The sequence below is a fragment of the Sceloporus undulatus genome, chromosome 3 (genome assembly GCF_019175285.1).
Source record: "Sceloporus undulatus isolate JIND9_A2432 ecotype Alabama chromosome 3, SceUnd_v1.1, whole genome shotgun sequence".
NCBI classification, from domain to species: Eukaryota; Metazoa; Chordata; class Lepidosauria; order Squamata; family Phrynosomatidae; genus Sceloporus; species Sceloporus undulatus.
Window position 1 is genome coordinate 142,481,072 of NC_056524.1, and position 13,686 is coordinate 142,494,757.

Here is a 13,686-nt window from a genome sequence, read left to right on the forward strand (position 1 = left end):
TTTCTGTACTACATGCTCAAATATATGGCTTTGTTTTCATATCTGTACAGTATTAGTATTAATGTAATACTTTGCTACAGTATTTTGCCACCTAGTGGCAATCACAGCTAGTTCATTTCAATATTTTTAAGAAGCTCTATCTTTATGCCTCAGAAAAGAAACGTGTCACGACCCACATGAGTACTTTAAAATGCATCTATTTCTATGGGAGAGTTACCCATGTCCTCTTCCATTCACAAGATGATGAGACTTAGAAATGACTAATCTTGATGAGGATGCTATATTCCTCTTCTCTCTTGGTATCTTGGGGCCTTACCTGTCAGGTGCCCCCTTCACCACTTTCCCATGGCCAGCCTCCTTCTCCATTCACTTTAAACCCTTAGCCATGCTAATTAATTGGTAGAAATGTATACAGAAAGATTGCTTGAAGATGGGTAATACTAATATTACAGATGGGTAAACTGAATGTCTTATAGAATCATAGAGTTGGAAGAGACCACAAGGGCTATCCAATCCAACCCCCTGCCATGCAGGAAATCTCAAGCAAAGCATCCCAGACAGATGGCCATCCAACCTCTGTTTAAAGACCTCCAAGGATGGAGACTCCACTACACTCCGAGGAAGAGCAATCCACTGTCGAACAGCCCTTACTGTCAGGAAGTTCCTCCTAATGTTTAGGTTGAATCTCTTTTCTTATATTTAAATGACTTGAAGAGAATTCCATACTAGGCATTATTATAGGGATCAGTATCGTCAAAAACATCAATGATGCAACCACATTTGGAATACTTACAACACTCAGGCTGCCACATCTCAATAAAGAAATGAGAGAAATGGGGAAAGTACAGAGAAAGTGGTAACTATAATGATTAAGGGGCTGGAGGCACTCTCACCTGAAATAAGCTACAATGACTGGGATGTGGGTGCTTAGAAGAATAAGCACCAGTCTGATAAAAATGGGCATGGTAGGGAGAAAACACAGTGAGAATTTATCCCTTTCCCACAATCATCTCCTGGGATCAACTAATCATATTAAACAAGAGACTAAAGGCAGACAACAGGAAGGCCTTCTTCATGCACTACAAGCATAGGTGATGGAATTCATTGCCAGAAGATGTTACAATGGCTACCAGTTTAGCTTCGATGGCTCTAAAAGGGGATTGGCAAATTTATGGAGGAAATTCTTTTTGTTTGCTTATTTATTTATTATCCCACCTTTTTCCCCGAAGGGACACAAGGCAGTACACAAATAAAAATTCTAAAAACATATTGCAATACAACAATTAAAATATCAGCTAAAAACAGTATGAAATTACAAACATTAAAACCACAATAAAATCACAATACCCATTCCATATAAAACCCATCATATGCCTAAACATTAAAAGCCTGCCTGAACAGAGCCATTTTTGCCTGCTGACCAAAGGCCAGCAAGGAGGGGGCCAAGTCTTGCTTCTTGTAGGGAATTCCAGAGGGCAAGAAATGTCACCCATGGATTGTACTTATTATACAGCCGCTACATTTCAGAGGTAGTATGTTTTTCTGTACTATTCCTTGGTGACTAACAGCAGGAAAAGACTACTTTTGTGCCCTACTTGTGAGCTTCCAAAGATATCTTGTGGCTAGCCACTGGGGAATGTAGGATGCCAAACCTATCTGTTCCAATGGGGATCTCATTGTTATTTAAGGCAATAAAAATTATGTAAAACAGAAAAAGAAAAGTATTGCCTGGAATGCAATCTATAATCTGATTGAAGATGGCAGATGATTGTGAGATAGAATATTCTTATCTTAGATAACAAAGGTCTATGAATGAGGGGGAAATGAAGATTTATGTCACTGGAAGTAGGTTCTCCTAATATAACACTTGGGCAGAAAATCGTGGTTATAATATGAAGATGAGAGAGTCTTTAATCAGGTATTTCATGAACTTTGCTTCAATGGCTGAATGACATAAGAAGGGAACAGAAAGAACAGTATATTGACCTTCTTAAGTACTAACTACCAAGCATCCCACCCAAATCTTCAAATGTGTGTGTTGCACTATTAAAAGCATGTTGTAGGTATGTAAAACAGAAAGTTCGTTTGTAGAACCAATGAAGTCAGTGTAATAGTGCCCAGTTCTTATGCCAGGAGGCTAGGATTGTGTTCTAAATTAGTCAGTTTAGGTGAGTGCTATTGGATCCCCCACATATGACTTGGCCAAGTTTCTGGCTACACAATTACAAATCCATATAGGACAGACCCCCCACTCCATCAAACCATCCTGGGCATAAAAAATACTGTTTGAAAACATTGAAATTCTGGACCATGCCAACCACTACCATGTCAGAATGCACAGGGAAGCCATAGAAATCCACAAACACCTGGACAATTTCCACAGAAAAGAGGAAACCCTTAAATAAGGTGTGGCTACCAGTCCTGAAAAATAGCAAGATAAAGACTCAACAAATGCAAATGAGAAATCTCCCAGCAGACAATGAGCACCGACACTAATCCTCTTTTGCAAACCCTCCCACCCTGAGGCCTGCCATTAGCAACAAAACAATACACATGCAAATCGCTCCTGTCTTTCCAGGTCACACAATATATATACCCAAGTCCTTTCCAGGCAAGCATTCTCTGAAGATGCCAGCCACAGATGCTGGCGGAACGTCAGAAAGAAACTTGTCTAGAACATGGCCACATAGCCCAAAAAACCCACAAAAACTAAGTCAGTTTAGTGGTTTTGAAGAATTAGCAGAAAAATATTAATATTATTATTGTATATCTATATACAACAAACCTCCAGATGGGGTTATTAAAAAAACTGTTCTATTAACTGGTACAGTGGTTAAATGCTGGTAATACAGTCATTCACAGCCACAAAGTTGTGAGTTCAATCCCAGGCAGGGCTTCAGGGCCCACTCAGCCTTGCATGCTTCTGTGGGTCACTAAAATAAGTGGCCAGCTTGTTGGGGGCAATGGGCTTACACATTGTAAGCTGCTTAGGGAGTGCTTAAGTGCACTGATAAGCGGTACGGAAATGTACTTGCGATTGCTATTACATACTATTGTTTCAGATGCAAAGCTGAATTATCTCTAGGTTCAAAACTGTTACAACAAGTACATGAGGAAAACAGATACAGACAGGAAAATGAAGAATAGATTACTATCATATTTCCAGTCTCTGTTGGGAAAAGAATATGTTGCTGTTGTTTTTTCTAAGAGAGCAATACAGTTAACACAGAACAGAATAAACCTGAACACGTAATGAAAGCTGAAAGCTACAAGTGTAAAAAAGTCACATGTGATATTTGTTTGGAATTTTTATTTCTTTAAAATAATTCATACAAATGGATACAGTCACAAACATGATTTAACCCAAAATATTGCTAGCCTACCACATTACTAGGAAAGAATCCATGTAGGCAATGAAATGCTGCTACTTTTCAGTAGTCTAGTGCCTCTCTCAATCTCTCTCTTTTTCGCTGCATCCCACCAATAATATATACTTTAATGGTGACAAAAAGCATGATGCTTGTTTATACAAAACCTTTATTTCCACCTCAAAATCTTTTTGAAATGTCTTCATTCTGAAATAAGGGAAATTTGTGCCAAAATTAAGATAAACTGTTTGTATCTTATTAAATTATTCTAAAAAATAAGACAAGAAGGTAGAAAAAACAATGCACTGTGTGGCGTAGAAAGAAAAATGGGATAAAATTGTTGTCCTGAGAAGTTTACCAACTGCCTCATTTTTGGGCATTTTTAAACATATAAAAACAAAAGATCTCAAATTTCAAAATTGGTTTGTCAAATGCCTCCCTTATGGTTGGTTTTTTTTGTTGTTGTTGACAACTAAGCAAACAAACCCTTGTTAATGTTCTAAAAACTGTACACAGACAAATACATTCATGATATAATTAACTACTAACTTCTCTGGTTTAACAAAGAACCCAATAGGACACAGAAATAGTGAATCAGGTCACTGGACAGGGACAAACTACATTTTATATGGAGGAATAAAAGTTTTTGAATCTTCTTTCCATTTTCCCCATTGTTGTTTTTCTTTATACTGCATATTGGACCAGTTTCTAAAACATATATGGCCTCCTCTGTTATGTTTGTGGTTTTGCATCTATTCAAAGTCCAAATGATTTTTCACATTTTCCAAAGCGGCAACTGCCAACATTGGGAATGATGTTCTCTTAGGCTACAATTGGTCACTTGGATGGTCTCTATCAGCCTCTGGTTTGACTGTTTGGCCAGGAGAAGGAGCATGGGGAGGGTGGGCAACAGGCGGGAGCCCATGCGATAAGGACATGGCATTGGGGACTATTCCTTCTACTGCAGTAGGTATGCCAGGTGGAGCCACACTTACAACTCCAGGGGGATACCTGCTGAAAGACAAAGAAAAGAAGTTATATTAACTCTTTTGACGTTTGCTATTTGAATGAAAACATACTGAAGCTAGTTGTCAGTATGTTGATGTATAATAAGGTGAAATAGTTTACACTGTGCAAAAGAAAGCAGCATTACTCTTGGAAATGTTTTAGAACCCCCCTGATTAAATAGGAGATGACAAAAACCTCTCCTCCTACATTCTTACCTGTAGGCAACACCATTAAGCTCAGGGTGAACAACTCCTGGATCCATGCTGGCCCAATGTGTAGCTGCAGTCAAGTGTTCTTTGTTAACACAGTTTTTCAGGCTGTCTGGAATACGACCTAGTAATTGGGTAAATATTACAGCATAAGCAAATTCAAACATTCTAAAACAAAAGGTATACATATAATAATGGATGAGATAATTATGGCCAATTATCTTTGGCCAGTTAATTCCATTATGTTGCAGGGGTGGCTGTACTAACCATAAAACAAAAATCAAAATCTATATTACATACGGCAAAATCCTTACTAGTCTAAAAAGAAGGTGCAAAAAACCACCAAGGTAGCATTAAGCTAGCTTTCAAAGTTCTCTAGCTTCTTCATCAGGTAAAGATTGTAAAACCCTCCCCCCGCCACAAAAAAAAAGCATTTTGACTTTTTCAGCACAAGATCAAAGTGATATAATTTGGCTTCCATTGGTTTGGGAGGCATGGAGGCTTCCTGAGATGATCAATGCATTCTGTTACTATATGGTCCTCTGGCCTCAAACAGGACTGAAACAGACCCAGATCTCAAACATTTAACCTCCCATTCAGTTTTAATAAAACTTAAAGACGACTTTGTGGAGAATGATTTATGATTTGTATCCCACAGACATTCCCAAACTGGGACTTAAAGCAGCTCCAGCTCCCAGCTGAATCTGCCTTTGCTACATAGTGGGTTGGACTCAGAGATCCTATGAACAAAATGTGTTGCTCATAGAACAGTTGAATATTAACAAGATGTAATGCTTCCTTTAAGTGCTCAATTATTTTACTATAGAAGATACAGTGGACCCCTAGAAATGAATACATAGTTTGGTTTCTCTTTCTTCTATTGAACAATATGATGTAAGTAAGGAAGGTTAACAAAAAACATAGAACACGACATATGGAATTAGAAAAATCAGAAAAAGAATATAAATTAAGGAAGTTGGTAATGGACTCCAGGAAGATGATTTTATTTTGGATTATATGTATGTGGTTTGTATGTCATTAAGTGTATGAAAGAAGGTTTGACAAATGTTGTTTTAGGTGGGTGGTGGGTTATTTAGGGGAATGTTAGATGCATGGATGTCTGTGTAAATGTAATGTCCATGTTAATGTACTGCTGTTTAATGTATATTGTACTTTTTTATTAAATAAAAATTAATAAATATATTTTTTAAAAATAGAACAATTCTGCTTTTAAAAGAGAGAAGAGGACATCTTCACTATTTCCTCCTTTCTTATTTAGATGGCTGAACTGTTGCTCCAGACCAGCTGGGCGGTGGTGTAGGAGGGCTCACCCTAGAAAGCCTCTTCAGGACTATTAAGTGCTTCCCAATTGCAGAAGGAAACAAGTGCAACGAGTGTAAACATGTGCATGTATGTAAACTTTTTTCATTACTATTGGTGCAGAAATATAGAATTGTTGTTCAATAATCTTAAACTGCTTCCTATTTTTCTTAAAACTGAATGGGAGGTTACATGTTAATGGCCATTTAGTATTAGCTACTATGTCAGCTTCACTATAGTCCTTACAATACAACTAGTAAGGAGCAGAAGACACAACTCTGGACAAATTGACTTTTTTCTTTCTTCTGTGAACAATAAGTGGTACACTGTTTAGAGTCTAAGATGTGGTGGGAACCCTACATTCTCAAATCTATTTAGCCATGGAGTCACCGGATAGCAAGTTCATATTCCATTCTACTTTTCCAAGTGAGAAACAGCATGACCAGCAAGAGGAAATGAGATGATAAAACAGATACAGACTGTTTATCATACTGTTCATTATATGCTACTCAAATGTCAGCTTGTAATGAATTAGTAGTGTTTCCCTTTAGTAAGCACTATTGTAAGCCAATTTTGGTGTTCTTTGTACTACTGATGTTGTAGAAATGGATATCTCCATAGGCTCACTGTGTTCTTTCCTTCGCTGTTTACTTGGCCTAATGAACAAATTATGGTTGGCACCTGTGATGGCTCTCCGGATCTCCCGTGCGGCTTCCTCTCGCATCTCTATCGAGGCTTGTTCACTGTACCAAGCAGCATGTGGAGTACAGATCAGATTTGGTGCATCCTTCAGAGGGCCCTGGCTAAAACTGCATAGGAAAACGTAAAGAAAGCATTTGGATCTTTGTTGATAGAGGGTTCTGTGCATGTATTAAAAATAAAGAGGTACAATGAAAAGTAATTCTGTTTCCTGGGCATTTAATTCTGTCCATGTTCTGCTAACTCAGTGGTCCTCAAACTGTGCTCTTTAAAAGATTTTGGACTTCACTTCCCAGAACCCCAGACTACTGGCCAACATGGCTGAGGCTTCTGGGAGCTGAACTCCAAAATATCTTAAAGGGCACAGTTTGGGGACCACTCTGCTAACTGAACAGTCAAACTTAAAACCTATAGCAGAACTCTCATTTTTTGGTTTTTATACCACAAACAGCAATAATAATATTGACAACATGAAGAAGATGAACACCACTTCCTTAAGGAAAATGTTCAGATGATTTCAAAGCAAAAGGTATAGTTGTTTCATATAATTTTATCCATGCAGAGACAGATATAAATGTAACAAACACAAATGGTTAATACTGTCAATAGAGAAAATGCCAATATTTATGGTAAATTGTGATGGTACTTAGTATGAAATCACCAATTCTACTGTAACACAACACATGTCCTCAGCTCAATATTCTAAACTTCTTTTGATATCATGAACTGTGCTTTAGCATCTAATTTCTCAAATATTTTTTGTAACACTGGGATAAAATGAAGCCTTATACTGGGATGAGTGGGCTTAACAGAAGCATATAGTCTTAATGGTAGTGAAAAGGGATCAGAGATCTTTGAGGGATCTGTTCTTCAACTGTCTCCCATCACTGGATTCAGGAGAACAATCACTTGCTATTGTTTGAATCAATTACAGCTGTGAGAGCATAGAATAATAGTTGGAAGAGACCGCAAGGGCCATCAAATCCACTACGCTCCGAGGAAGAGTGTTCCACTGTTGAACAACCCTTACTGTCAGGAAGTTCCTCTGAATGTTGAGGTGGAATCTCTATTCCTGGAGCTTGCATCCACTGCTCCAGGTCCTAGTCTCTGGAGCAGCAGGAAACAAGCTTGCTCCCTCCTCAATATGACATCCGTTCAAGTATTTAAACAGGGCTATCATATAACCTCTTAACATTCTCTTCTCCAGGCTAAACATCTCCAGCTCCCTAAGTCGTTCCTTACAGGACATAGTTTCCAGACCCTTCACCATTTTAGTTGCCCTCCTTTGGACATGCTCCATCTTAGGTCACAAGTCATAAAAACCATAGCACCTGTATCTCAGCAAATTAATAGGAAGAAGAGGTAGTAGGTTGAGATCATGCTATGCAAACAAATTGGGGGGAAATATTTATGTTGCCTGGTGGGGGGAGGATTAGGAACTGGTAATGTCCCACTAGCTGGACTCAGGAGTGAATTGAACACACTTTTCTTTTCCATGTTCCTTATGTTAAAAGGAACAAAAACACAGGCAGAACTGTAAGAAACTGGACAAACTGACTTCTTCCTTCTACAAAGCCAGTATGTATACAAAGATTTGGTCACTAGTGATAGGGATCTGGACTTGATTTGTTCTTTTTTAAACAATAAATAATGAAGGAGACATTTTATTTTCTTCTCTAGGCTATTGTTTACTCTGGCTAATCCACCGCACCACAGAAATATGTTGTTTTAGTAAGGAGGGCTCAGCAAATATGTGAGGCACTTGGAACGTTCAATTTTTTCAAATGGACCATATAAATGTCCCCATTTAACAGGATATCTCTTTGTTGTTCTGATCGACTAGACATTGAATATTTAAACATACACAAAAACACACAATATAGTTACCTGAATGGTTCTGACTCATGTACATCCAAGGCTGCCCCTCGTATCCTGCCTTCTTTCAGAGCCTGTGCAAGTGCTTTTTCATCTACTAGCCCTCCTCGAGCTGTGTTCACAAGGAAGGCCCCTTGTCTCATCTGCAGAAAGTTAAAAGGATAAAGTACAATTTAATATGTGTAATAAAATTCTTGTGACCTCTGTGCTGAAAGGAAATACCTGCAATAAGAAAAGTGAACAGACGTGGACCACTGACCTGTAAACATCCTGAGAAAATACTGTTAATTAGTATTTTTTATAAATGGGTTTCTCAGCACTTGGGTTTTAATATGTGTAAAGATCTAAGTCAAACTGATAAAATTGCACCATTATAATGCCTACTTCAACAAAGCTGAAAAAACCCAGCACATTTTGCACTTTAACTGTACTGCAAATTTAGGAAATACTGAGGAAAATCTTTTTTTAAATAGTTTAAAACACTTTCCATTTAGTTAAGAATGACTTTGAAATTGTGTTCTATATATTGCTTGGAAATCAGCCTACAACTGAGGAAATTCAAAAATTAATTACATAATGACCCCCCCCCCAAATATTGTAGCTGTTTTAAAATTATTTTGGTATGCTTACTTTAAAAATACAATAAAAATGTTGTTACCACATATACTTCTTTCACAAATTCAATAGTTTTGTCAATTCAGTTGATATTCATCTTTGCTTAAGTGTGGATGCCAATGTTCCAGTGGGATTTTATTTAATGCTTTTGAATGCATTTTGGTGTTTCATAGCAGCAAATTAAAGCCTTTTGAAAATCTATTAGAAGACTTTAACCCCTTTTTACTCTTTGCAGGATCATTTCATTCAGTCACATATTGAAATAAGCAAATTCTGAAATGGAGCAAACCTGAGGCGGTTTTTGAATTTAGAATGCCAAATTCCTATAAGCCAGCAGTCACTTTTTAAAAAAGTTTTTATGCTGCTCACTTTTGCAGGCTGTGTTACTGAATGCAAGTGCCATGGCCTCATATGTGATATACTAGGAGAATCCAAAATCCAAAATATGTTCTGGTCCGAAGCATTTTGGATAAGGGAGAACTGTCTGTCCTGTTTTCTCTAGCATCTATAAATACAAAAATACACCCCACCCCACTAATCTGCTAGTTTTAAAAGCAAAGCTCATAGAAAATACTAAAAATATAGTAATAGGATGTGTTTCCTCATTCATGTTTGCTTTCTTGCCCTTCCCTTAACATAACAAAAAGAGAACAAGCCATACCAAGTGTCACAGCAAACGTGTAAACATCAGGGGCTGGGGTAACATATTAATCAAAATACCTTTTTTTAAAAAATGAAAACTTTCCAGGATACAGAAAACTGTTACCTTAAGTAATGGAAGCCTGAAACAGACAGGCCGATTCCCGCACCATGGGGTCTGTCTGCATAGGTGTCCCACTGGGCTGCCCAGCATGTCTGCTGCCACTAGAGGTTGCTCATTCTGAAGTCAGAATGAATGGCCCAGCCATGTGACCATCACTGTTTGTCTGGTTCTGACTTCAGAAGTGGGTGGCCTGTGGTGGACACACTGGGCATCCCAACAATTAACCTGTGCAGACAGCCACAGTGCAGGAAACAGAAGGCCAGGTAATGGGGGCAGGTCAGAACAGCTGCAGGCCAGGATACCCCCAGAGCATCCTGGCCAGTGCAGACATCATTTAGTCATTCCATAAATCAACATTATTCTGCAAATGGCCAGACCTTAACACTGACATTTATTTCTTATTCAGTTTCTAGATCACATACAATGCTGGGGAATGTAACAATGTAATGAGGAACAATACAAATTGCTTTTGTGATTGTCAGAATGAACAGCATTGGATGCCAATACCTAACATGTAACACAATGAGTTACATTTAAAGAATAATATTCTCCCAAAGGAGCATATGAGAGGGGGGCATCCTTGAGAAACTGTGGCATGGGTCAGTTGCCAAGGACAAGAGATGATTTCATCAGATGCATGCATGGTCTGATAATAATCAGACCTCAGTGGAGTCACTGAATATTGAGAAGTACCATTTTACATGTAATCTTTCACCTGCAGCTTAAATGTGAGACACAGTCCTTTCCATTGTTGGTGCAGTTCTCACGATTATTTGAGATAAATAAAGCATACATAAAGATATGCTTGTAAGAACTGTGGGCAATTTGCAAAGATTTCAAAGCCCAAACATCTTTTTTCTACTATCCTCCACAAGCAGTCTTCCAAATAAATTAACTGGGAAGGGAAACTTTGGCACTGAACACAAGGGGGCACCAATCACTCATTACACACCTAGTCTACGTATTGTGATGTGCAGAAATTTTCTCAAAGTGCCACTTTTCAGCTTTAAGTACCTAAATAAATAAAGATCAATGTTATAAATCATAATTAGAGGATACATTATTTCTTCACCAAATAGAAACTGTGGGTCAAACAAAACAGACAATATACAGTCAACCCTCCTTATCCACAGATTTTTTTATTCACTGATTCAAGCATCCACAGCTTGAAAATATTTTTAAAAAGTATAAATTCCAAATAGCAAACCTTGATTTTCCATTTTATATAAGGGACACCATTTTGCTCTGCTATTATATTTAATGGGACTTGGGCATCCACTGATTTTGTTATCCACAGGGGATCCTGGAACCAAACCCCAGCGGATAACAAGGTCCCACTGTATAAGTATTATCATGAATATGCATATTTGCATAGCAAACAAATAATAATAACCATATTTTTGTAGTATGGGTTGAGGAGGTTCCAAACAGCCTTATAGGGCTATTTTAATCATTTCTAGGATAATGTCCATGAAGAATTTTGAATGTTCATAATTGCAACAAAAATGATGTTTGTCATTATCTATTGCAGTAAGGAACCTTTTAATAGGCAGCTTAACAAGTTTTATGTTGCTTAATCTTTTCTGTGCTGCATCCCAAGCACAGAATAAAGTGGGTTTAAGTCCACAAAGTGTGCTAGTCTTAAGGCTGCACAGGACTATATTGGTTTTGCGGCAACAGATTAACACACTCACTCCATAACTTAATATGATACATATTTACCTGTTTAATGGTGAAATCATTAATAAGGTGATGGTTGTGTTCATTCAGGCTGCAATGGAGGGTGACACAGTCACTGTGAAAGAGCAGATCTTGCAAAGTGTTCACCCGCTGAAGTCCAAGAGCACGTTCAATGCCATCTGAGAGGTATGGGTCGTAGAAAATTACATTGAAACCAAAGGCCTTTGCACGTAATGCAACTGCTTGCCCAACCCGTCCTGAAGTGGGAAAATATACACATATATATATATATTACAAAAATATTGTCAGGCAAGTGTAAAGGAATAACGCGTTTAGTTCAAATATGGTGCTAAACTATAACTTTGGATTATGTGCACTATGTTTGTGTGTTTGCCCTTCCCTCTTCCTCCAGTGTCTCTGTGAAAAAACTTTACTTCCTCTTTCAGTGAACTATCATTTTTCATTGTCGCCAAAAGTGAAAGTATGGTTAATTTGAAATACAGTTTGGGGAAAACAAGCCATAATCATGTGTCATAGTTGATTTGGGTTTCAATATAATCATACTTTACTTTAACAAGCCAAGGAATTAACAAGTCTTTCAGCCATGCTTAAAACTCATTCACACTTTCATTAATTAAGAGGCTTTCTAGATTGGCATTTGGGACGTCCAGAGGACGTCCCATTTTAAAAAAGGGGCGTCTTTTATAGACGCCCCTGGGCCTAGTACGGACTCCGTCCGTACAAGATGGCGCCAGCCCTTCTACATGGCCGGCGCCATCTTTGCGTATCGGACGCTGAGCGTCCGTATGCGTCGCGTCCCTTGTGACGTAGCGAGTGCGCCCCTGGCGCCTCGCTACGTCGCAAATGCGACGGAAAAAGAAGCTCCATTTTGGAGCTTCTTTTTCGGTCCGCGCGGGAGTCGCACCGTCTGAAGGCTTCGGCTCCCCCGCGGACCTACCGGCAGCGGCGGCAGAGCGCCGCAAAGTGGCGGTATGTACCCCGCCTAAGTGAGCAAACAGATCAGGGGATTTTCCATCAGTCTCTCATTTTATATGAACTAGGAAGCTATGGTGAATCATTTCAAACGATGCCAGGCTACAACTCAATAGCTCAAAATTAAACTAATATCCTGGCTCATTGCAAACTAGTAACTATAATTTCTGGGTCAATGGTAGTCAACTGAATAGTTGCGGGTTTCTTTGCTGGTTAACTGTAAAAGGAGGTGATATAAGGCTGCATGCCCACAGGACTCGTACAAATCTCAACTCATTAATGAAAAGTTACTAGAATGATTGTCCAAACCAATTCAATGAATAACTGAAATTTGTTGAAAACAGGAGAAAATCTTCTAATATTTTAATGGCCATGCCACAGGAGGAGAGAAGAAGCAAGAGCTCCCAGGCCCAAGTAACACCCACATAATGTTGAACAAGAGTACACTTGTCCCTCCATGTTCGCTAGGGTTAGGGGCACAAGACTCCTGTGAATATGGAACCGCAAATAACAAAAACACCATGTTTTTACATGAGATGACACCTCTCTAGGAATGTCTAGGTCCTCCAGGGTGACTCTGTAGTCAATGTCCAACAGACACGGACCAAAATTTGATCAGGAGGGCTTTAAACTGAGCTATGTGGGGGAGGGAGACAGTATTCTGGAAGGCAAAAGGGCTGGAGAAAATAGGCAAACTGTCATAGAGGGAACAAGACAAACAGAGCAAGGACACAAAAGTGGGAGGCAAAAAAACTTGCACAGGCAGCAAGTAAAGTGGACACATGGTCTTAGATGTCTCTACACTAATGCATAGAGCATGGGAAACAAGCAAGATAAATTCGAACTCCTAGTACAAGAAAACAAATATGATGTAACAGGCATCACTGAAACCTGGTGGGATGAGTCTCATGATTGGAATGTAGGAATACAGGGGTATAACCTTTTCAAGAGAAATAGGACAAACAGGAAAGGAGGAGGAATAGCCTTATATGTCAAGGACATTTACACCAGTGAAGAGATCCAGGATATCAATCATGAAGCCAGGTGGAGAGCATCTGGATAAAAATTAAAGGGGAAGGAAACAACAAGGATGTTATTGTGGGAGTCTACTAAAACCCCCAAGTCAGACTGAGGAATTGGATGATGTCTTTCTAGA

General features: G+C 38.7%; 1 protein-coding gene across 4 annotated transcripts in view; it reads right to left on the bottom strand.

The window, feature by feature from the left end:
• Window positions 1–3,293: 3,293 nt before the first annotated feature.
• CTBP1 (C-terminal binding protein 1) overlaps window positions 3,294–13,686 on the bottom strand; it is a 47,412-nt gene continuing 37,019 nt past the window's right edge. For 3 of the 4 annotated variants that reach the window (XM_042459450.1, XM_042459453.1, XM_042459452.1), the window contains 5 exons: window positions 11,580–11,794; window positions 8,492–8,622; window positions 6,587–6,714; window positions 4,592–4,709; window positions 3,294–4,382 (listed from right to left, as the gene is read on the bottom strand). In XM_042459450.1, coding sequence (XP_042315384.1) covers window positions 4,196–4,382; window positions 4,592–4,709; window positions 6,587–6,714; window positions 8,492–8,622; window positions 11,580–11,794 — 779 coding nt within the window. In that variant the 3' untranslated portion in view covers window positions 3,294–4,195. The remainder of the gene's footprint in view (window positions 4,383–4,591; window positions 4,710–6,586; window positions 6,715–8,491; window positions 8,623–11,579; window positions 11,795–13,686) is intronic. The other variant, XM_042459451.1, reaches the window with a different exon arrangement.